Source organism: Microtus pennsylvanicus, chromosome 5 (genome assembly GCF_037038515.1).
Source record: "Microtus pennsylvanicus isolate mMicPen1 chromosome 5, mMicPen1.hap1, whole genome shotgun sequence".
NCBI classification, from domain to species: Eukaryota; Metazoa; Chordata; class Mammalia; order Rodentia; family Cricetidae; genus Microtus; species Microtus pennsylvanicus.
In genome coordinates this window covers 92,323,715-92,347,584 of record NC_134583.1, presented here as the reverse complement: position 1 = coordinate 92,347,584, position 23,870 = coordinate 92,323,715, and the positions used below count along the sequence as shown (strand labels likewise).

The following is a 23,870-nucleotide window of genomic DNA, read 5'->3' as shown; positions in this document are numbered from 1 at the left end:
GAGTTTATGAGAAAGTGAGGTGAAGGCAGGATTCTGCCCCCGGCCAGAGTGAGGAGGTGAAGGAGGAAAAGACCAGGTGGCGAACCTTGTCCTGAGGTGCCCTGGTCCCATTGCTCTCCAGCTGGAGGCCCTGAACCAGTCTATCAACATTGAGCAGTCTCAGTCAGACAGAAGCAAGAGGCCCTTCAACCCTGTCACGTGAGTATCCAGCCCTGTGTGGGTGGAGCCTGGAAGGGCCCAACTTAGAACTGGCTAGAGAGACAGGCAGGTGCTTTGCCTGTGGTTGCGCGTTTGCCAGACTCTTTTTCTTTCCCCTGAGCTCTCTGCCCATCCTCTGCAGGGTCAATCTTCCCCCTGAGCAGGTCACAAAGGTGACCGTGGGGCGGCTCCATTTCAGTGAGACCACTGCCAACAACATGAGAAAGAAGGGCAAGCCCAACCCTGACCAGAGGTGAGCAAGCCAACCTGGCCACCGGAGCCCCTCCCTTCCGAGGAGCAGGGTCAAAAAGGGGCCTCCATGGAGCATGCCAGGCGCAGGTCCACAATGGCCTGTTTCCCAGAGGAGGAACTTGAGGTTAAAAATATTTGGCAGATTTATGACTCCGGCTCACAAGACTGGCTTTTGAGTTCAGAAACAGTTCTGGGGCTCCTAGTTGTGGGCCCAGAGAGGAATTTTGCCCCCTTAGTGAAGGCTCATGTTTCTCCACTGTGGGAGAGGTGCGGGGTGGTGGGGGAGGATGACGGAGTGGAGCTGTGTATCCAGGCATCTGGCCCAGGGAGGATGGTTAGGGGCATTGCTGAGTGTTACTGAGTCCCCCGGTGTATCCCAGGTATTTTATGCTGGTGGTGGCCCTCCAGGCACATGCGCAGAACCAGAACTACACACTGGCAGCCCAGATCTCAGAGCGCATCATTGTGCGGGTGAGAGTCATCTCCCCCAGGGCTGGAAGAAATAGCATCAGGAAAATACTATGGGATGGGATGGGGTTGGGTTGACATGCAGCTCTTGTTGGGCACTGGCTGTGTGATCTTGGGCTTTGTCGCCCTATCTAGGCCTCGGGGCCTTCTTCACTGTAAAGCGTGAAGGTGGATCACACCTAGTAGTCTCTTGGGTCCCACAAGTGACAATGTTGTCACAATGAACTGGGTGGTTGATTGGACATGGGGGGGCGGCAAAGAGACTTGACTAGGAAGAGTGTTCCTGGGGGTTCCCATTTTCTCAGGGCCCTGAAATTCCCCTAACTCCAAGACTGATCCAGACCCAACTTGCCATAGGCCTCTAATCCAGGCCAGTTTGAGAGTGACAGTGACGTTCTGTGGCAACGGGCACAGCTGCCAGACACCGTCTTCCACCATGGCCGCGTCGGCATCAACACAGATCGGCCCGATGAGGCGCTGGTTGTGCATGGCAATGTCAAGGTCATGGGATCTCTTATGCACCCTTCCGACTTGCGGGCCAAGGAGCACGTGCAGGAGGTAGGGACAAGTTCAAAGGTGAGGGACAGTGCTGTGGGTGATGAGAAGGACCAGTGGGGAGGACCAGGATGCCAGGGTAGGGGGGGGGTAGCTGACCTGAGGCCTGCTCTGGATGGCAGCAGGAGGGGAGGAGGGTTCAGGGTCGGCTCTGTCCCCTGGCAGGTGGACACCACTGAGCAGCTGAAGAGGATCTCGCGCATGCGGCTTGTGCACTACAGATACAAGCCCGAGTTCGCTGCCAGTGCGGGCATCGAGGCCACTGCACCAGAGACAGGTAGAGACGTACCTGTGTCCCCAAGCTCTGGTCAGTCTGTCCTGTCTCTCGGAACCAGTTCCCAGGAACCCCTGCACTGACCTTTGGTCTTCCGCACTCTGAAATCTTGACCCCTCTGCTACTGGAATATCATGCCTCCCGGGTCTTTGGATCCCTGCCCTTGGACTCATCCTCCTAGGAGTCACCACCTGGCCTGAGATCTTTGTCACACAGCACTCAGAGATTCTGCATCCTCTGAGAACCCCACCTCCTTCCCCTAAAATGCCACTAGGATCCTACCTAATCCACAAATCCCACATATTGAGCCTGGGAACTTCTAGGCTGTGAACAGTTGACTGATGGAGCCCCTGCTCCAGGGCTCCTCGAAACTGAATCTCAGATACTTCTCCAGAAAGCTATGAGCAGCTACGGGCGGGACCCCCAGCCACACACCCTTGGCTTGTCCCCAGGTGTCATCGCACAGGAAGTGAAGGAGATCTTGCCTGAGGCTGTGAAGGACACAGGAGATGTAGTCTTTGCCAATGGGAAAACCATAGAGAACTTCCTGGTGGTGAACAAGGTCAGTTATGGGGACTGGAGGGAGAACTGGGACAGAGGGGCTGGCCAGAAGCGGGCACTGACTGGCAGAGGGAGGAAGGAAGAGTTTTCCTCCTAGTACTTTCAGAGTCCCTGCCCACCACTCAGGAAGGGTGTGCAGGATGGAGGGGCAAGTTAACCACGGGAGGCTGTCTGACAGAGGGCAAGGTGAATCCCACTGAGGTTTCACTCCCCTGACTCCCAACAATTAAAAAGAGGGTCACACAATGTGTCACCTCCTGACTTGAGACTCAGATGTGTGGTTTATTATGAAAGTAACACTTGCACTTAGTGACATGAACCTTGTGTACATGTTCTTAGAGAAAGACACACGGCACATTTTACCTACCTGAGGGAGTAGGTCCAAGGGTTGGAGCTCTGATTTGAGAGAGGCGAGGTTGTTTAGCCTAGCCTAGACAGGGGCAGCGGACATGCTGCGTGAACCAGGGCTTGGATGGGGCAGAGGCCTCCTCCAGGCAGGGATATTTCTAGGGCCTCTGTGGGCTGTGAAGAGCGGGGATTCTGTTCCTGCCCCCATCCAGCCCGCAGCTTGGGGACTTCTTGGGCCAATGGTGCCCTCAATGCTGTTGTTGCCCCGGAGCAGGAGCGAATCTTCATGGAGAATGTGGGGGCTGTGAAGGAGCTATGCAAGCTGACAGACAACCTGGAGACTCGCATTGATGAGCTGGAGCGCTGGAGCCACAAGCTGGCCAAACTGCGGCGCCTTGACAGCCTCAAGTCAACCGGCAGCTCCGGCGCTTTCAGGTGGGGGTGCTGGGTGGGGCTGCGGCAGGCAGGAGAGACCTCTTTCTGGAAAACATCCTGACCATTGTCCTCTTACTGCAGCCATGCAGGGAGCCAGTTTAGCCGGGCAGGCAGTGTCCCCCACAAGAAGAGGCCCCCTAAGGTGGCCAGTAAGGTGAGGCTGTACAGGGTTGGGAGGCTCAAAGGGCCAGGACTTTCCCATCTCCATGGCCTCTCCTTTCCAGCTTACACCACTCCAGCCTCATCAACTCCACTTCTAACCCCTCTGCTCTTGACCTTGTAGTCCTTCCAGCCCTTTTCTGCTTCCTCTCCCTCTGGCCATGAAGAATGGGGTTGGGGAGACTGGGCAAGGAAGTAAGTTCCTAAGTCCACCCTCTTCTGCTGTGTTCTTTCCTCTTGGTCCCCAGTCATCACCAGTGGTCCCAGACCAGGCCTGCATCAGCCAGCGCTTCCTGCAGGGAACTATCATTGCTCTGGTGGTGGTCATGGCCTTCAGGTGACTTGTCCCTTAGGGACTGGGGAGGCTGGCTTAGAGAGCAGAGCTACCTACCTAGTGGGTCGGATGTGCCCGGGTCCAGGCCCTGGAGTTGAGGAGGACCATGGACTGGGAGTAAAGCAACTGAGGTCAGGGAAGGTGGGCTGCCTAGCCTGTCTCCTCCTCCAGGGTCTAGGAAGGCCTGTGTGCAGACATCACCTGGGAAGACCACAGAGTGTGCCATAGAGAGACAGTGTTGGGTGGTGGCTTGCGTTCAGACAGTGACCCTTTTCTGTGGCTCCCAGCGTGGTGTCTATGTCCACACTGTATGTGCTGAGCCTGCGCTCCGAAGAGGACCTGGTGGATTCTGATGGGTATGTCCCTAGGGATCGGGCTTCTGCTAATGGAGAGTGACCTGGGTCAGAGGCAGCTCCCTCTAATGGGGTTTAACCTTAGGCTTAGCCTGCCAGAGCCTGTTAGGGTGGGAGGGGAGGTCTCCTGTACAGTGGGTGCTTTCTACTGTCCCCGTCAGGCCTAGTCAGTATTCCTTCAGGAAGGCCACCTTGTGTCTTCTGGAAGACACTTGTAGGAAGAGGGAGTGCTGGGAGGGAAGGCCAGAGCAGGACCTTGGGCTCTGTCTGTCACTGTCACGCCCCAGCTCCTGGGGCTACCTCTGACTGTGTCTTTTCTCTCTCCTCCCGTGTCCATCTCCCTCTTGGTCTCTCTGTTGTTTCTTAGCTCTCTTGCCGTGTCCACTTCCTGTCTCCTGGCCCTGCTCCGGCCCCAGCATCCTGGGGGGAGTGAGGCCATGTGCCCATGGTATGTGTCAGACCGAGCACCCCTCCCTCCTCTGCTCCTGCTACCCTACCCTTCTTCCTGCTTCTGCTTCATATATTCCCTCTCCACCACCTCCTGCCCATCCCTGCTTCTCTGGGACTCCCAGCCCCTCAACCCCACCTCAAGGCTCTCCCAGGGCCTCTGAGCTCACCCCACTCTTCCTTAGCAGGTCCAGCCAGAGCCTCGGGACCACACAGCTCCGACAGTCCTCTGTGACCACTGGAATGCCAGGCACACAGCCCTCTTTGCTGCTGGGTGTGTGTCTGGGGGATGGGGTGGGTCAGGTGGCTGTGTGTGGGGCTTCAGTGTCCTCCTCCAGCTCATACAGCTTCTGGTTTCCTCAGTTACCAGTTCAGCCTCAGGTCCAGCTCTCCGTACTTTGGACCTGTGCTCCAGCCAGCCCTGCCCCATCGTCTGCTGCTCCATTCCCACCTCCAATCCTGCTACAGATCCTAGTGTTGACCCCACTGCTACCCCTGCTCCAAGCCCCAGGCCCAGCCCCAGGCCCAGCCACTCAGGTATGGATGTTTTAGGGGCCGGACCAAGGTTGACAGGGCTGTTTGGTATTATTTGCATCCAGAGGGAAGGTGGGAGGGATAAGGTTGGGCAGTAACCCCCATGGGAACCAGAAAACACAAGAGGGTTCACAGAAGCTCAGGACAGGAGGCAGCTGGTTCCCTTTTTCTCAGCTTATCCTTGCTTCTGTCTATAGGCCCCAGCCAGATGGCCCCGCTGCCAGCCACCAACATCAGAGCCAAATCCTGGGGCATTTCAGCTAATGGCATCAGCTACTCCAAGCACCCCAAGAGCCTGGAACCTCTAGCCAGTCCTGTGGTCCCCTTTCCTGGGGGGCAGAGCAAGACCAAGAACAGTCCCAGCCTCAGTCTCCACAGTCGCGCCCGCAGAGGGGCCCCCCAACTCAGCACAAGCCCTGCCCAACTCGCTCAGACCCAGGACCAGCTAGGTACTTGCTGCTTTCAACACTTCATAGCCGGCTGAGCCACAAGGCTGCCTGGGCACAGGAACTGTCAGTCAGTCAGCAGACATTAGTGATGGGGCCAGAAGCTCATGTAGGTCGTATCATTTAATCCTCACAACTTGGATGGGGAGAGAACTAGTAGGCAAAGCCCTTGCTTTGACAGCATAAAGACCAGGGTTTGATCCCTAGAGTGTACAGGTGTGATGGCACATACCTGTAATCCCAGTGATGGCAAGATGAAGGCAGAGACAGGCAGATCCCTGGACCTCACTGGACAGCTAGCCTAGCTAATGAGAGACCTTAGGAGGAAGGCACTGTTGCCATGGTTCAGAGGAGGAACTGGAGACTTAGGTGAAGGGACGTATATCTCCCATCCAGCTAAAATCTGGCTCCACTGTGCCGAATTCCAGATTATGTTTATTTTGTCTCTGTGCCAGGGTGAAGAGGGTGAGGTACTAGGACCTCAACCTCAAATCTTCGGTTTTAACCAAGACAGAACTCCTTTTTGCACCCAAGTGTTCTTTCAGGCTGACTTGTGTGTTTTCTGGGCTCCTGCTAACCTTAACAGGGGTCTCTACACTGAGATATGGGCTTTGTGGCTTAGCAAACAGAAACCTAGACATTGTGGTCTGTGCAGAGACAGATGTTCAAAGTGCTAGGGGCAACCCCAAGGGTGGGAAGCTCACCTCAGCTTCGTGGGTGCTTGAGACACACATGACTCTGCCGGATGACCCAGGAGGGCAGCAACCAGAGAAGGCTTCCCTAGAGGAGGTGACACTGAGCCATCTTTGAAAGACATCTGGGGTTTGCCTAAAAGGAAAGCCATTTTGTCTGTATCAGGTGGCATCATGGTATTGTGGGTGCTGCTGGAGACCTTGGGTTTATACCTTAAAGAACTGAAAATGTACCAGGTCAAGCAAAGGTTCAGAGGTCAGTGACCATAGCTTCTGTCTGGGGTAAAGGACAAGGCAATAGTCAAATGAACGCACAGCCTCAGCTCCCCACTGCACATTAATGGGTTTGCTCAGTGAGGGTGACATGCTACCTGGCCCCCCCATTGTGTGGACTACTCTTCTGCCCTTCCATGGCTGGTTTCTGGCTGCCAGGGTGACCACCGCTGAGCCCAGGGCTGGGAAGAGTATGGAGCAGAGGCCTGAGAATGGGTTCCTGTACATGGCTGGTCGGGGAGAAAGACCGCTACCGGCTTCTGGGTATCTTAGCTCTGTGAAGGCTCATGGGAACTAGCTGGTTCTAGGGCAGCTGGGAAAAGGGTGTGGTATAAGCCTGCTGTGAGGATCTGGAAAGAATTCCGGCTCACACTGGGGTGTGAGTGAAAGTCCCGGTGTGCTGCCACTTGCATCCTCCCTCATCCCCTCCTCACCATGGCCCAATGGCCTCTCTTCTGACAGACCCAGTGCCATCCCTGACCTCCATCCAGCTGCTGGAGAATTCCATGCCTATCACTTCCCAGTACTGTGTGCCAGAGGATGCCTGCAGGTAGGCTGGGCTCCCTCCTGTCACCCCAAAGGGAGCCCCTGGGGGGCCATGAGTCCAATCAGTTCGGATGCTCAGATCTTGGCCCTTCAGGGAGGAACTTTTCCCACAAGTTCTGGCAGCCCCCTTCTAGGTTTCGAGGGCTTCAGTACGGAAGGAGAGGGAGACTGGCAAAGTGGCCTGGCTGAGGTACCGTCTTTGTCCCTTTAGGCTTGGAAACTTCACCTACCATATCCCTGTCAGCAGCAGCACCCCGCTACACCTCAGCCTGACCCTACAGATGAAGTGAGTGCTGGTGTTGGGGAGGGAGGGAGCCACTAGAGCCTCAGAAAAGTCAAAGCTGAGTGTTCACTACATTTCTCATGGCGGGGGCGGGGGCGGGTGTGTGTGTGCCCGGCTGCTTGGGGAAGGGCTGCAAAGGGGCACTGCTGCTGGGGTTACGTGGCTGTAAGACCTTGCCTCTCTGGGAATACATGGGATGGTGGGAGAGGTTTCCTCCATCCCAAGCTGTGGACTACTCTGCGTGGTTCTCAGGCTCTGTGAAGATACGGCTTGTCTTGGGTGGGCCTGGGCTACTCAGATGGGAACCCCATTCCACTAACCCACTTATTCCCTAGTTCCTCCGTCCCTGTGTCTGTGGTATTGTGCAGTCTGACATCAAAGGAGGAGCCCTGTGAGGAGGGGGGCTTTTTGCAGAGTCTCCACCCCCACCAGGACACCCAGGTAGGGGAAGGTGGGAAGCTGGGGGCTGGCCAGGTCGCAGACCTTCCTCTTCCTTGGATAGTGATCACCAAATGATGGGAAGCAGAGGGCAAGGGTGTGTCTCCGGGAACAGCTGCAGCTGGGATCCTGTGTCTGCAGGAGGGGTGTGCGTGTCAGTCTTCATTCCTCCGTTCTCTGTTGGGGATCTCCATCTCCTAGGACAGTGGCCTTGGGAGGAGAGTGTTTCTAGGGACTGATCTGGGATGAGCATATAGTGCCCACTGCAGGCAGAGCTGAGTTCCCCACCTCACTCCCAGGGAGGCAAGTATGCAGTCTGCAGCCCCATGCTCAGGGCAGGGCAATGACTGACTGAGGTTAGACGAGCTCTGGGCTCAAGGGGGAAGGCTGCCTTGAGGTCCTGCTGCAGCCCAGCTCATGGCGAGTTTTGCTCACTTGTGTTTATTCAACAAGTATTTATTAAGGCCCCTCTCATCTCCTCCCCTGTGCTTCTATGAACCCGCTCTCCAGGGAGGGAGAAAGGACATGCATTTTAATGTATTTATACCGTGAGCTGAGGAGGGAATAGATGAGGATCCCAAGGGAGGAGATCCCTGGCCTTACAGAGAAGGACACTTAAGGGTAGAGGGACAGCCAGTGAGTCACTTTTAGCAGTGGGGCTCTGGCCTAAACTCACCCAACAGCGGCCAAGTCAAAGCCTTAGGTAAGACAGGTAATTTGTTCGTGGCTGCTTCCCATCCCCTCCCTGCGCCATATTGTGAGATAATCACAAAGCCTGGGGCTGAACCCAGCTCTGTCACGTGTGCATCTCAAAGGAGGCAAGGGACTGCTTCCTGTCTGTGAGCTGCAGGTGTGGGCAGGGTTAATGAGAGACTCGCAGAAGCATAGAGCACCAGGAGCTAAAAGATGGGAGCTGCAAGGCAGGCTGGGAGGGTGGCTGTCCCTGGGTTGTGATGGCCGTGGTGGGAGGAAAGCTGGTTAGGACAAGGCTGCCCTGCCCTTTCTCTCCCTTCTCTCTCTAGGGCACCTCTCATCGGTGGCCAGTAACCATCCTGTCCTTCCGTGAATTCACATACCACTTCCGTGTGGCACCACTGGTGAGCACATAGGCCCACCTGCCCACAGAGGCAGAGGGTGTGTCTATGCAGTATGGGGCTTGGGAGAAGAATAAGGGCTTTACAAAGTATGGTAGGGCTTGGCAACCACCTCACCCATCACTCCCCTTCCACACAGGGTCAGGCCAACTGCAGCTCAGAGGCCGTCAGCCAGCCAGCCACAGACTATTACTTCCACTTCTACCGCCGGTGTGACTGAGCTGCCTCCTGGGGCAGCGCCACAGCTGGGATTGGGTCCCCGGGCCCTCAACACTGGATGCAAAGGTGTTACACTGGAGCCTGCTGCAGGCCAGCTCTCTGCTCTTTACTGCCTCCCTTTGGCTGAGGAGACTGGAAATCTTCACACTGGAGCTGCTGGGCAAGCTGGTTACCCTCACACAGTATAGAGGGGGCTAGAGTGACCAGCATCCTGGGCTTTCCTTCTGGCCACCTCTTCTTGGCAGCACAGGACCAATTTACGGCTGTCTAGATATGGTTGCTGGAGGGCTCAGTGCGGGGCCCTGTAGACAAGGGGAAGCTATGGCCCTGACTTGTCCACTCCAACTCTCCTTGCCTTCCCTTCTGAGCTGTGGTGGAGAGAAGACCCATGGGGGTTGGACCCAGACCTGTAACACCTAGCTGGACCCCATGAGTTCATAGAGAGTCGAGAACTCTCACTATGCTGTTCCCAGGAGGGACAGCTCGGTAGTACTTTCTGGGGCTTGACTGTTACACTAGACCTGGATTTCTAAGCTTTAATGTGGTTGGTTCAGGAGAGTGAGCTTAGCTCCTAAGAATTCCTGAGACAGTTGGGGCCAGCCCTGGATGGCTGGAGAAGCTGACTTTGTGCCTTAAGTCTACTGGTGTTTGATGGAGTCACCCTCACAGACCTGAACCAGTGGGGCCAATAGGCCAGGTAAGCCTTGGACCCCTGAACCTGGAGTATCCTGGAAGGGAAGGTGCCCTGTGAGCTCCCAAGATCTGTGTTCCTGGGAGCTTCCCAAGCTCATGATGGAGTTGGTGACAAGATTATTCTCTGAGCAGAGGAGCAGGAATCCCTGCAAGCAGTAGGCCAGTTTCCACTGGAAAGTGGATGCAGATAACTTTATTAATGATGTCATTACTAAATGCACTTAAACCAGGACAGCATGGATAGGAAGGCGCTGGAAAGCTGAGTGGGTTTCAGCGTGGAAGGACCCTGGTCCCCCCAGATCAAAGTTCCTCCAGGCATACATCTATGCTTGGTGGGCCCCATCTCTGCCTCTTCCACCCCAGGAGACGAGTGGTGGGTTTGGGCTGAGATTTTACTCAAGTGACACTGCAGCATTTCTTAGCAGCACCCACAGCATCCTGGAAGGAGCGCTGCAATCATTAGTTGTCATGGGCTCAGCAGTGGGAAAGGGAACTGCTCAGACCTTGAGGACACCAGACCTTGCCTTTTCCAATCTCCCATTCTCAGCTCTAAACGGGTGGCCTATTGATAGCGAAGTGGAGTCTGAGAAGTCCTGCTATGGATCTCAAAGCACTTTTCCTCAGGACAGGGAAACAGCAGGGATACCTTGCCCCCTAGCTTTCTACCCAACTTGGCTCCATTCCTTTATTCTGCCATAGGAATCATGGCCTATGCCTTAAACCACTCTGTTCTGCCCTCCTGCAGGGTAGTCCTTCCTGCAGTGCCTTAAGACTTGCTCAGCCCCACTGCTTTAGTAGCATGCTGGAGCTCCCTCACGAGGGGCAAGTATTCTTGGACTGTGGCCCCTCAGTCCTTAACTGGAAAGTGACCCTCCACTACTCCCTGGAGTCCATCTGGACACAGCCAAGCTACGCCCACTGGCAGCTGCCTGTTTGCATGCCTGGGGAGGGGTCCTCAATGTGAGTTGGGCCAAACTTGGGCTCCAAGCTGCTTGAGGGGGTCAACTTCAGACCAAAGTCGCCTTAAGCCCCAAGTATGAAAGGGCTTAGGGGAAGGTGAAAGGGCCACAGGTTGGAAGCTGACAGCCTGGCATGCCCTCCCTTCCTCTCCCTTCTGGTGTGTTCCTATAGCCACTGGGCTAACCTCTCCCTTGCTTTAAGCTGTACATAGGGCCCCCAGCACAGACCCCTGCCCATGATGTACCCCTTAGTGGCCTGTGTGTTCATAGAGCGTCTCCCTTCCTGTTAACTCCCCATCTTCTCCTTGAGCTCTGACTCCTATTTATCATGTACTCACTCTGACTCTGAGGAAGGCAGAGGGAAGCCACTGGGCCTACTTGCTTCCTGTCCCCAAACTATCCTTTTCTTCTCAAGTAAATATACATATATAAATAAATGTATAAATACTGCTTTGTATCTGAACTTGCCTCCTGGTGTCTTCTTGGGATTCTTCTGGTGGAAGGGAAGCCATCTGAGGCCAGGCTGGCTAGAATCCAGTTTCTGAGGCGCCTAGAATATCCTGGTTCCCACACCAGAGGACCAGAAAGTCACTCCGTATCTTTATGCCCCTCATTCTTGGATTTGAGGGTGGGGTTGGCCACATACACCTCCAGCAAACCTTCTTCATGAACCTGCCCCTCCCACCTAGAAAGAATCCACCTAAGGGAAGGAAACAGGTTGAGCCTACACAACCACAGCGCAAAGTGGGGCTGAGTTCAGAGAAGACTGGCCCAGGGCAAAACTGATTGCTGCTGGGCCCTGCAGAAGTCCGTCCAAGTCCACAGAAACAGGTCTGGGTCCTTCCTGCTCACAGGCGAGCCTCACAGCAATGACAAGATGACACTGTCCTTGCCCCGGGGGAGACAATGCAAACCTCAGCAACAGGTACTGGTGAAAGACAGAGAAGTGTGGAAAAACAGTCAAGGATACTTCAGGAGATTCCCGTACCTCCACACCCCACTCCCCCATCCCCATGGAATGGACATGAGGCCGGCTAGTCACACATCTGCCTTTATTGTAAACAGCAGTTGGGACACTTGTAGCAATGGTAAAAAATTAATTTACAAAAGCAGGGACTTGGTGAAGCTGCCTGGTGGGTACCTGGAAGAGGAAAGCAGAATGCAGAATTAAGAATGAGACCAATGACCTTCTACCCTGCCCCCCCCCCCCCCCCCCCCGGTAGCCCTGTGTTCCTTGAGCAAGGGCTATGCAAGGGGTCACCTGTTTGGTGCTCATCTCTTACTTCCCAGATCCTTCCTAAGTCATTAGTATAACTTGAAAGAACACAGATGTAAAAACACAGGGAGCCCTCACCCGCATGCCTACCAAGTGCAGCCCAAGCTGGAGTGAGGCCTTGAGTAATATGGAGAACTCAGAACTGACACACCAGATCACACAGAGGACTGGGGAGAGTGTGATGTAGCCCAGTGTTTCAGTCTCCATGAATCAGGAAAGAGAGGACCCACTGATATGGCTGGAGGAGGCTTCTTCAGGAAGCTCTTACCCTTGGGGACTCATACGTAGATGCCAACCCAGAGCAGGAGGAAGAGGACTCCAAAGCCCATGAAGAGTGACGCCACCAAGGAGATGAGGAGCTCTTTGTAAATGTCACGAGTGTACTTGGTGGAGGTGACCTCGTAACTAGGAGGACTGTTAAGGAGAAGCCAAGAGAGCTGGTGCACACCTTTAATCTTAGCACTTGGGAGGCAGAGGCAGACAGATATCTGTGAGTTTGAGACCAGTTGTCTACAGAACTAGTTCCAGCACAGTCAGGGCTACACAAAGAAACTCTATCTTGAAAAACAAACAAACAAACAAACAAAGAAAAACAAACAAACAAAAAAAAAGGCAAAAAGGAGAAGCAAAGACGGACTACAGCGCAGGCACTGTCTAGGACCACTCAACATGGGGAAAACAGGCTAAGGGCTTCCTGGAGGCAAGCAGAGGGGACCAAGAGATGACACAGGCCCTGATGCTCCATACCATACCTCTAACACCCACAAGGGAAAGAAGACCACAGTAGTTAGGCCAATCACCTCTAATCACATCTCACAGTACAGCTAATACTGACGCCACTTTCTGACACTTGAGCACACCCCTGCCTAAGACCTTTCTGCTGGGTGGAGAGGTGCAATCCCAGCACTCTCCAGAGGCAGAGGCAGTGAACCTCTGTGAGTTTCAGGTCAGTCATGTATGCACAGTGAGACCCTGTCTCAAAACAACCCCCCCTAAATATCAACAAACCTCCTTTCGAAACTTAGTTCAGTCTCAAGAGCAAACAGCTAACTTGAGGTTGGAAAGCGAGGCCAAGGCCTGCCTTTCCCTACACTCACCTTGTCCCAACCCCACCTCAAAGGGAAATGTAGCAGGGTGCAGGTACCCAGTGTGGTTTCTCTCTCAGTTCTTAGGCCACTAACTCTAGCTCCCTGGCTGCTCAGTAAAAGGATACACGAAGAACCAGGCGGTGAAGAACATGCCGATGGCCAGAAGTACCACAGTCAGGTGTGGGAAGACGGCTGGGTTGACAGGGCTGGTGTACCTACTCATGGCCTCGAGCTCCTAAGGAAGAAAGGAGATCAATTTTAGTTTCAATCTGGGCAGACCCTGGAGCAGCCATGCAATGCGGAAGACTGTTAGAGGCACACCTCAGCCTCGGAAATGCAGAACTCCTTCAAGTAATTCACTATGGGAATGGAAATTACAATAATTTTGTGTGTGTGTATGCTTGTGTCTATACACATATATATGGATATATGTGTGTGCATTTAAAAATTTTATATTACATTTACCTACTCTGCATGTGTGTGGTGCAGGTTATCATCGAGCACATGGGAGGTCAGAGGACAACGTCAAAAGTTGGTTTTCTCCTTCTACTACGTGGATCCCAGGGACTGACCTCAAGTCACCAGGCTTGACAGCAGGTGTATTAACCTGCTGAACCATTTTGCAGATCAGCCTCCCTATTCACTTTCTTTTCAAATTTGTGGAGGTCAAAGGACAACTTTCTGAGAGTCATTTCTGTTTTCTGGGTACTGTGACATGCACTCCAGGTGAGTTGGCCCTCAGGCTTCTGAGCAGGTTTCCTGCTTCCATTTTCCACCTTGCTATATGAGTCCTGGAATTACCACACCTGGCTTTAAAACTAATGTGGATTCTAGGATCCACACTTAGGTTGTTAGACTTGTATACCAAACCCTCTTACCCACTGAGCCATCTCTCCAGCCTTACAATTACAAGTAGGGACATGGCAGACTTTGTGGTAGAGCATTTGCATTTGCATAGTGTGTATCAAGTCTTCGGTTTGAGCCCCAGGACTGAGAAAAAAACAAACAAACAAAATAACAAAAAAGCAGAGGCTACAGCTTTTCTTTCGGCGAGATAAGAAGAGCAGCTGAGGGGCTGGAGAGATGGCTCAGTGGTTAAGAGCACTGGCTACTCTTCCAGAGAATCATGGTTCAATTCCCAGTTACCACATGACAGCTCACCACTGTCCACAACTCCAAGAGCCAACATCCTCACAGAGACAAAATGCTGATGCACATAAAATGAAAATAAGAAAACAGAAGTAGAAGAAGAAGAAGAAGAAGAAGAAGAAGAAGAAGAAGAAGAAGAAGAAGAAGAAGAAGAAGAAGAAGAAGAAGAAGAAATGCAACTGAGCTAGGGGCTCAGGCATACAAAGGGATAGAGACTCTTAGGACTTTCTAGACAGTGATCACTAAGACAATCATGGATCTGTCTGAGAAAAAACACATAAAGAAAACGCATGCTGGGTTGGAGAGATGGCTCAGAGGTTAAGAGCACTGGCTGCTCTTTCAGAGGGCCTGAGTTCAATTCCCAGCAACCACACAGTTGCTTACAACCACCTGTAATGAGATCTGGTGCCCTCTTCTGGTGTGCTGGCATACATGCAGACAGAACACTGTATACATAATACATATGCATAAGTTAAAAGAAATACATACATAAACTTAAAAGAAAAAAAGAAAGAAAAAGCTTGCCCACAATTTCCATTGCTTTTGGACTTGTGTCCAGACTCTAAAGCACTAATCTGTGCAGGAAGCCAAAACCTAGACCACTACACAGATATCAAGCTCTAATTCAGGAGCACTTTTTCCACCACATTAGGAGGGAACCACAGGGATCTTCTGGCAGAAGATAACTGGTGATAATAGCTTTACTGAATCACTTAGGTTTGAGTTAAGTAGCTATACCAGTATTTGTTTCATAGGTCTGATGCGTAATTGGAGAAAGACTTATGATAAATGTTGACACATCTGGTTTACTGCCCCGCATAGAGTAACTGCTCAATAGGTATTTGTTTCCTTCCTAAGACTGCAGAGAAGCTCATGAGATAATGCCCGTGAAAGGGATATAAACGTAAAGTTCTGTACAAATGTTAACTTCCATTGTCACTTGCCAGCCAATGCTTCTAAAGTCCAGAACATAACAACTCCAGAGGAGTAAACTGAACCCATTGTTCTAAGAGACACAGGAATTCAATTCAGTAAACAATTATGTCCCCCGTACCCCCCTAAAAAAGTCAAAGACAATTGCTGCCATTTATGGAGCCTCCAATTGCAGGCCCAGTGTTTGACAACAGGAATACAAAGATGAATAGACATTATCCCAGAACTAAATGCATGTCAGATGGTGGTCACTAGGAGGCGTGGCAGATAAAAGAAAAGTCCATGAAACGTGGCAGGAGGTGTACAGAGACTGTGAGAGCTCCCAGAAGACAGACAAGTGCCTGTGAGGGTTTCAAGTGTTTCACCAGGTAATGACATACATCCAAGGGCCTTGCGAGATGAGTTCGACAAGGGCAACTTTCCAGATAGAGATAACTGATCAGAAGAAAGAGAAATAAAAGCGTGAAGGTATTCAAAGTGCACCCTACGCCCCTCAGCCTTATAATCAACAATATCATAAGCCCATTGTGATGGAACCCTCTGTCTGAGAAATCCATGGCAAGGGGCTTGCTGTCTCCGTCCCCAACTCAAACACGGCTCCAGCAGCGACCCACCCTCGGGTCACGGAATGCTAAGAACTCCGCGAAAGAACGCGATGTGGATCGGACACCCAGGGATCCTGGCCCACAGCCCTGTCAGCAGCTCCCACCATCTCACCATTTTGCCCCGCACACGATAAACCACCGGTCCACCACCGGAAGAACACGTCGGCAGAAGCAAGCGCGTTAAGCAAAAGGAAAAGGATGTGGTCCCTCGCGCGTAGCATTGTGGGACTTGTAGTCCTGCGGTTTCGGGTGTAGAGGTGACTGGGACTATGAGGACTTGGTTCGAGGGCCTGCGGTCGGACTATGGGAGAGGGTAGTGCAGGGTCTCTGTTTTAATCCATTTTTCCCGGAAATAAGGCCCACTATGAAAGCTGCTGTCGGAAGTGACGGAGCCAGTACTACATTTCCCAGAAGGTTGTTCGCGGCGGGCGGGTCACGTGATTGGAGCGCGGGCTTTGGAAGGCGAAACGACTTCGCCTCAACATCAGAAGAAGGGGTCGTGACTGTCCTGAGTACGGTGGGGTCGCCGGACCACCGCTAGCTGCAGAGGCCTCGTGCGGTCAAGGTAGGGTGAGGCCTCGCGGAAGCGGCTCTGAGAGCTGCGAGGACCGCGGGTGCAGCAGTAGGCGGCCCCGGCCTTGGACCAGTCGCGGTGTCCCCGAGTCTCTCTGCAGCGGTACGAAGGTGATAACCTTTCCCTATGAGGACCAAGGCTCTGTACCAAAAACACTAGAAACGACTTGTTCAGTAGTCCCCTTTCGTGCCTGCGTCTGCGGGGTACTGCGAGAGGAAGACGGCTACCAGGGTATTACTAGGTTTGGGGGAGAAATGGGATTCGAGAGAGGCGACGAGTTTGTTAGCTTGCAGTTCGGAGGGGAACTCTGAAGCAGAACTTCAGTCCACCGGAGAGACCACAGCCTGTTTCTCTGAGGGCCCTTGTGAAGAGTATAGAGCTCCGGGGAGGTTTTGTACCACTAAGGAAATGACATCAAGAAACCCTGCTTTTTCTTGTTGTTGTTTATAGACCAGGCTGGTTTCTTTTTTGTTATTTAATGTTCGTTGATGTTTTGCCTGCATGTGTGAGGGCGTCAGAAGCCCTGGAACTGGAGTTAAAGACAGGTATGAGCTGCCGCATGGGTGCTGGGAATTGAACCCGTCTCTGGTAGAGCAGCCAGTGTTCTTAACCATTGAGCCGTCTTTCCAGCCCCTGAGACACTTTCTTTTATTTCTGGCTGTGGGAGGTGTGGGAAAAGCCCTAAAGACATTTCTGGAGAAGGGAAGTCTGAAAGATTCATTTCATTTAAGGCTTTGCTATCTGGACAGAACAGGTTCCCCTCTGACACGATGGGGACCGTCTGGTACTCATTCTAGCAAAGCAGTAAGTGAGGCGTGAAGCAGCGAATTGAATGGGGGAACATCAGCACAGCATCTGGTGATGTGTGCTTCCATCCGGTGTGTCAGTTGACTGGTTCTGCAAGGCAGAAATGGTTCTTATTTTACAACTCAGACCACAGAATAAGTGATTTAATTGTGTTTCACAGAGTTGAAGATGTGGCACAGTGTAGAGAACTTGCTAGAACTAGCATGTGTGAGTTCCTAGGTCAGTCCACATTGTTTTGGTTTTGGTTTAAATTTAACTTTATTTTATGTATTTTATGTGCATTGGTGTGAAGGTGTCAGATCCCCTGGAAGTGGAGTTAGGGACAGTTGTGAGCTGCCATGTGGGTGCTGGGAATTGAACCCGGGTCTTCTGGAAGAGCAGCCAGTGCTCTTAACCACTGACCCATCTCTCCAGACCCTAGTTCCCATTGTTACACAAGCTCAACACACCAAATGGTTTCCCGGGTGGTGGCCCAATTCGAAGTTGGGCTTTGTTTTGTTTTTTTGAGACAGGTTTCTTTGTGTAGCTTTGGAGCCTGTCCTGGAACTTTCTTTGTAGAACAGGCTGACCTGGAACTCACAGAGATACGCCTCACTCCCAAGTGCTGGGATTAAAGGCATGCATCGCCACCACCCGACCCAAAGCTGGGCTTTTTATTTGATTTCTGGGGATTCAGTCTGGATTTTCATCCTTGCTAGGCAAAGCTGCTGTTCCAGTGAGCTACATTCCTCAGCCCTAAGGCTGAACTTTTGTTGCTTGTATTCATAGGGGAACCGCAATAATACAAGCCAGGAAGAAGTGAGAAAGGTTGGCAGGAGGAAGACACAGCTGAACAAAAGAGAGAGGCGGGGCTTTCAATTAGGCTTCCTTACTCTACAGGTGCTATGCCTGCTGAGATGTTTGCATCCAGGAGGGGGAGTATAAGTGTCACTTAGGTTTCAGGAAGACACCATGAAGTAAGGTTGGGAACAATTAGAAGAATTGGTAGGATTTTCCTATTGTATGGCAGTACTATCATTGGACAAGCATGATGGTGTTAGTAAATTACCTCTTAGAAAATTCTTTTATTATGCATTTAACATATTAAAATATGACTACTGATACATGCAGATTTCCCCTCCCTCCCAAGATAGGGTTTCTCTGTGTGTATTCCCAGCTGTCCTGGCTCTCACTTTGTAGACTAGGCTGGCCTCGAACTCACAGAGATCCACCTGACTTTGCCTCCCAAGTGCTGGAATTAAAGGTGTGCACCACCACCCAACACATAGCAGATATTTTTGCTTAAGTTGGATTCTCTTTCCCAACTTAAGTTTTTGTTTGTTTTTTGAGACGTGGTCTTACTGTAACCCTGGCTGGTCTGGGACTTGTTATATTGACTAGGCTGGCCTTGAACTCAAATTCTCTGCCTTCCAAATGCTGGGATTAAAGGTGTAAGTCACTAGTGCCGAATCTGAGTTTGAGGTCAATCTGGTCTATAGAGCATATTTCAGGACAGACAGAGAGCTGTTACACAGAGAAACCGTGTCTCAAAACAAGAAAAATCTTTACAAGCCAGGCATAGTCATACACATCTTTAATCCCAGCACTCAGGAGACAGAAGCAGGCAGATCTCTGAGTTCAATGCCAGCCTGGTCTACAGAGCTCATTTGAGGACATCTGAGGCTACATATAGAAACCCTGACACCGCCCCCCAACTCATGTGTTACCACTCATAACTGGCCCCCCTTTTCTTTTATTTAAAGTCCATTTAAAGAAAAATATTAGATGAAGGAAAATTCTATTTCAATTGGAAGGGGAAAAATTGTGAGGATAGTTTTGAAACCACTGCCCTAGGAGCAATCTGATGGAAATTTTGAACTACAGAATTGTAGTATTGGGCTCTGACTACAGCTTGCCAGCTCTTAATTCAGGACATGTTGGAGGAGTCATGAGGTTCATGGTTCAGACTTAGTGTTGGAAGAAAGTACAAACAGGAGGACTTCAAACTCCTCCAGCATCTTGCTAAAAACAAACTCTTAGGTGCTGAGGGAGATTCTGAAGGGAGGGCTAGAGCATGTGAGATGGCCACTTAGTCCTCATTCAGAAGTGTTGCATCAGTTAGACATCTGTATGGAAATAATAAATCAGACATAGCCAGTTTGCATAGCTGGTATTTACCTGCTCTTGAGGGCTCACTTCTGCCATTATGATCCTTGATGCTGATGAAAGTTGAAGTCATTCTTTGCATGACAGATTGTGCTGTTGTTATTTGGAGCCCTTAAGTTATCCAAGAACATCCATGGTCTCAGTTCCCGAAGCACCCAGATCAGCCCCTGATGCTTAGGAGGCCTGCTTGTTAATTGGGTGCTCTGTAGATCTTGAATGATGCATCTTGTTCACCCTTGCATCTTCTGCTCTGCTGGCTTGAATGAAGTCCTGTTGTGTTTCATGTTAAATTTGATTAAACGTGAATTTGGTGAATGCTGCCAGGTATAGTCTTTGTTCCTTTTGTCCTCCAAGATCCCCTTCTTATTTGTCTTTCTTTGTTTTAGCCATTGTTCCTGTGTTACCATGGGAATTCAAGGCCTTGCCAAACTGATTGCTGATGTGGCTCCCAGTGCCATCCGGGAGAATGACATCAAGAGCTACTTCGGTCGCAAGGTGGCCATTGATGCCTCTATGAGCATTTACCAGTTCCTGATTGCTGTTCGTCAGGGTGGGGATGTGCTGCAGAATGAGGAGGGGGAGACCACCAGCCACCTGATGGGCATGTTCTACCGTACCATCCGCATGATGGAGAATGGCATCAAGCCTGTATATGTCTTTGATGGCAAACCACCACAGCTGAAGTCAGGTGAGCTGGCCAAACGCAGTGAGAGGCGCGCCGAGGCCGAGAAGCAGCTGCAGCAGGCTCAGGAGGCTGGGGTAGAGGAGGAGGTGGAAAAGTTCACAAAGCGGCTGGTGAAGGTTACCAAGCAACACAATGATGAGTGCAAACACCTGCTGAGTCTCATGGGCATCCCATACCTTGATGCACCCAGTGAGGCAGAGGCCAGCTGCGCTGCCCTGGTGAAGGCTGGCAAAGTCTATGCTGCAGCCACCGAGGACATGGACTGCCTCACTTTTGGCAGCCCTGTACTAATGCGACATCTGACTGCCAGTGAGGCCAAGAAGCTGCCCATCCAGGAGTTCCACCTGAGCCGAGTCCTGCAGGAGCTGGGTCTGAACCAGGAGCAGTTTGTGGATCTCTGCATCCTGCTGGGAAGTGACTACTGTGAGAGCATCCGGGGCATCGGGCCGAAGCGGGCTGTGGACCTCATCCAGAAGCATAAGAGCATCGAGGAGATCGTGCGGCGGCTAGACCCCAACAAGTACCCCATTCCAGAGAACTGGCTCCACAAAGAAGCGCAGCAGCTCTTCCTGGAGCCTGAGGTGCTGGACCCAGAGTCTGTGGAGCTGAAGTGGAGCGAGCCGAATGAAGAAGAGTTGGTCAAATTCATGTGTGGTGAAAAGCAGTTTTCTGAGGAGCGAATTCGCAGTGGGGTCAAGCGGCTGAGTAAGAGCCGCCAGGGCAGCACCCAGGGCCGTCTCGATGATTTCTTCAAGGTGACTGGCTCTCTCTCCTCCGCCAAGCGCAAGGAGCCAGAACCCAAAGGACCCGCTAAGAAGAAAGCAAAGACTGGGGGAGCTGGGAAGTTTAAAAGGGGAAAATAAATGTGTTCTCCCCCTCCACTGTCCCCCGACCCCAGGATGTCTGCTTTATACCCTCAGCTAGAACACTCTTCTTTTGGAATGGAGTCTACTTCTTCCCAGAACTACCCTCCAGAGCCTTTCTTGATCTTGTGGCAGGAAGGCCACAGCTTCACTTTTCCTCATTTTTAACTCGGGAATAACATCAGACTCAACGTCAGACTCAAACCACTTCTCAGACAGGTTAGTGGACACTGCAGCCATTGTTTGGTGAAACTGAAGCAAAGCAGCACATTTTAAAGGAAGGAGGAGATAAAGGTGGTTTGGGGTGGGAGTGTGTGGAGGAGATAATAGCCCAGCTGGCCAGCTGGTGGATGGGAGGTGACTGTAGACCTCGACTGCTCTTTCCGATATCACTACCCTGAAAGACAGCCGTCAGCCCAGGCTTAGCTGATGGAAGGGGCAAGTGGAGAGGAGTCTCACTGACAGTGGTTTTGATGACTGACTGGCTGTCTTGTGGGCAGAAACTTTAACTTGGGGCTGGTGGGTCTACAGCAGTATTTCAGGGGGTAAAAAGGCAGTGTTTTAGCGTTTGGTTTGTAGTTTTGTTTAGTCCCATTCTCTCCAGTGCTGGGCATTGAACCCAGGGCAAGGCAAGCAAGCATACCTGACCTGTAGCCCCAAGAGACACTGTTCTGATGGCCTTTCTGAGGCAATCAATTGAATTGAAGCTTTGGGGAGAAGCAGCTGTTGTTCATGTGCTATTTCTAGTTTAAAAGATGTGAAGAGAAAAAAAAAATCAATAAAATTATAAAAGTGACCAGAATGTGGTGTCCTTTGAGGATGTTTGAAAACAGACTTGGAGCCGGGTGGTGGTGGCGCACGCCTTTAATCCCAGCACTCGGGAGGCAGAGGCAGGCGGATCTCTGTGAGTTCGAGACCAGCCTGGTCTACAAGAGCTAGTTCCAGGACAGGCTCCAAAACCACAGAGAAACCCTGTCTCGGAAAAAGCAAAAAAAAAAAAAAAAGCAAAAAAAAAAAAGAAAACAGACTTGGGATTGCCCTGGTAACAAGTGGTTTGTTTGAGAGTGACCACAAGGTGGTGCTATACCCCATGTAATGTGGCCTCAGCAGCTATGGTGGCACCAGCCTTTTGTACTTGAGAGCTTGCATAGCTTGAATGGATTTCACATGCTCCATCTACTCTCTGAAGTAAAGGAGTCTCTTTGAGCAGTCTTTGCCGTTTAGATCAGCTTTCTCATAATGTCCAGGCGTGAGCAGCTGTCGTTCAGAAACCTTGTTCCTATTACATTTCAGGTTCTTAGGATGAATGTTTGAAAGCTTTAGAGTGCGGGTGCCTTAGTGTTCTCTAGAGAAATAACGGAACGGATAGAATGAGTTATATGTATTGAAAGGGGTTCATTAGAGGGTCTTACAAGGCTATGGTCCAGGTAGTTTAACAATGGATGTCTGACAAAAAGGCCAAGAACTCAATAGTCCAGTCCACAGGGATGTTTCAGTTGGTCCTCAGTCTTCATGAAGACTACTAAAGAAATAGGTTCTTGGGCTGGAGAGATGGCTCAGCAGTTAAGAGCATTGCCTGCTCTTCCAAAGGTCTGGAGTTCAATTCCCGGCAACCACATGGTGGCTCACAACCATCTGTAATGAGGTCTGGTGCCCTCTTCTGGCCTGCAGGCATACACACAGAATATTGTATACATAATAAATAAAATTTTTTTTTTTTAAAAAAGAAACAGGTTCTAGCACTGGAGGAGGAATGCCTCAGGGAGAGGGTGGGCAGACAAGGAGCAAATGCTTCCTTCCGCGTCCTTTGTGTGGGCTGCCACTAGAAGGTGTGGCCCACATTTAGGGTAGGTCTTCCTATCTAAAATCCTAGCCCAGCTGCTTGGGTTTTTAGTTTATTTTAGATTGACAATCATGGTCCGCCATTGCAGCTGGTAAAACATAGTGGGGAGCTAGCCTTTAGTTCTGATCTTAACAATTCTGTAATAGCACACAGCTTTAAGTTGAAATTGTCCCGACAGATTGAGTAGAAGATAGATACTATTGGTTTTCAAGTCGTTTAATATTGTTATATGGTGGGGACAGGTGTGTGGGGGCACATGTGGAGGTCAAGACAGATTTCTGGGATCTTCCTCACTGCATCTTAGGAAGATTGAACCAAGTTGTCAGGGCTTTTTCACCTTCTGTGTCATTGCACAATGGTTTCAGTGTCTGCCCTAGTGCCCCCCCACCCCCCACTACAGCACACACACACACACACACACACACACACACACACACACAGGGTCTCGCTGTGTAGCCCTGGCTGGCCTGGAACTCAAGTAGACCAGGCAAGCTTTGAATTAATATTTTCTAGCTGAAGTCTTCGGTGAAGGTAAACACTGTAATATTGTATCCTGAAGGCATAGAGAACTGGCTTTGCCATAGTAAAGCTGCATTAATTTGATTCTAGACCTGCAGTGGCCGTGAGCTAAGGAACTGCCAAGACTGCATTCACTACACAGCACAATGGCTTTTAGGAGCTTGTACCCTGTGGCCCGCAAGCATTTTGAGTTCTGGCTTGCTTCTTTAGATTTGAACTGCTTAGCCTTTCCTCAGAGTGTGCTGCTCTGTGCTTAGACTTGTGAATGCTCTGATGTTTTCGCTGTTTAAGCACAGTGGAGCGTTTCAGAGGCATTGCTCCACAGTCTGAGGCAGCATTGGTGAAGAGATAGGCAAACAGGACTTACAGGAACAGGCTTCAGTGGAAAGTTGAAGGACCAGAGGGCGAGGACATCGAATGGTGACATCCGTGGGGTCTGACAGGAGTACCGCAGCGAGTGGCACAGCATCTCCACAAATGGGTACCACGGAGGGAACTGGCAGTGATCTGCGTTACAGCAGCAGCACCAGGGAATAGTGTGTATTGATATGTTTATGTACCTGTATGTTTGAATGTCAAAGGCCAGAGGTCGGTATCAAGTGTCCACCTTAGTCACTCCATCTTACTTTTAGCTAGCAAACTCCAAGGATACGGCTTCCCCTATGCTGGGTTGTAGACCTCCACATCTGGCTTTTACATGGGTTCTGGGGAATCTGTCCTTGTGACTGGACAGAAGTGCTTCACCAGCTGAGCCAGCTCTCCTGCTCTGCACCAGGGAACCTGGCGTGTACGTGCGGACAAGCAGTGTAATTTTAAATGAAT

At 51.3% G+C, this 23,870-nt stretch overlaps 3 protein-coding genes across 8 annotated transcripts in view; 2 read left to right on the top strand and 1 right to left on the bottom strand.

Annotated features, from left to right (window-relative positions):
• Window positions 1-11,018, top strand: part of Myrf (myelin regulatory factor) — a 31,987-nt gene extending 20,969 nt beyond the window's left edge. For 2 of the 4 annotated variants that reach the window (XM_075973470.1, XM_075973473.1), the window contains 19 exons: window positions 122-198; window positions 341-451; window positions 831-921; window positions 1,276-1,476; window positions 1,639-1,750; window positions 2,200-2,309; window positions 2,931-3,091; window positions 3,173-3,245; window positions 3,499-3,587; window positions 3,872-3,940; window positions 4,305-4,385; window positions 4,570-4,658; window positions 4,748-4,921; window positions 5,116-5,367; window positions 6,792-6,879; window positions 7,087-7,161; window positions 7,494-7,599; window positions 8,619-8,693; window positions 8,830-11,018. In XM_075973470.1, the coding sequence (XP_075829585.1) occupies window positions 122-198; window positions 341-451; window positions 831-921; window positions 1,276-1,476; window positions 1,639-1,750; window positions 2,200-2,309; window positions 2,931-3,091; window positions 3,173-3,245; window positions 3,499-3,587; window positions 3,872-3,940; window positions 4,305-4,385; window positions 4,570-4,658; window positions 4,748-4,921; window positions 5,116-5,367; window positions 6,792-6,879; window positions 7,087-7,161; window positions 7,494-7,599; window positions 8,619-8,693; window positions 8,830-8,910 (2,115 nt within the window). In that variant the 3' untranslated portion in view covers window positions 8,911-11,018. The remainder of the gene's footprint in view (window positions 1-121; window positions 199-340; window positions 452-830; window positions 922-1,275; window positions 1,477-1,638; window positions 1,751-2,199; window positions 2,310-2,930; window positions 3,092-3,172; window positions 3,246-3,498; window positions 3,588-3,871; window positions 3,941-4,304; window positions 4,386-4,569; window positions 4,659-4,747; window positions 4,922-5,115; window positions 5,368-6,791; window positions 6,880-7,086; window positions 7,162-7,493; window positions 7,600-8,618; window positions 8,694-8,829) is intronic. The other 2 variants (XM_075973471.1, XM_075973472.1) reach the window with 2 other exon arrangements.
• A 578-nt stretch (window positions 11,019-11,596) lies between these two features.
• Tmem258 (transmembrane protein 258) lies at window positions 11,597-15,861 on the bottom strand. Its single transcript, XM_075973469.1, is given in 5 exon segments — window positions 11,597-11,702; window positions 12,106-12,242; window positions 13,051-13,160; window positions 15,725-15,751; window positions 15,753-15,861. Coding segments are annotated over 4 exon segments (345 nt in total). The 5' UTR covers window positions 15,834-15,861; the 3' UTR covers window positions 11,597-11,702; window positions 12,106-12,115.
• Window positions 15,862-15,939: 78 nt separating this feature from the next.
• Window positions 15,940-21,482, top strand: Fen1 (flap structure-specific endonuclease 1). 3 transcript variants are annotated; one of them, XM_075973466.1, is made up of 2 exons: window positions 15,940-16,177; window positions 19,525-21,482. In XM_075973466.1, exon 2 carries the CDS (start codon window positions 19,544-19,546, stop codon window positions 20,684-20,686), a length of 1,143 nt encoding a protein of 380 aa, XP_075829581.1. In that variant the 5' UTR covers window positions 15,940-16,177; window positions 19,525-19,543; the 3' UTR covers window positions 20,687-21,482. The 3 variants fall into 3 exon arrangements, with proteins under 3 accessions (XP_075829581.1, XP_075829583.1, XP_075829582.1); XM_075973468.1 differs by having other exon boundaries at window positions 16,077-16,288; XM_075973467.1 differs by having other exon boundaries at window positions 16,077-16,296.
• Window positions 21,483-23,870: the final 2,388 nt, after the last annotated feature.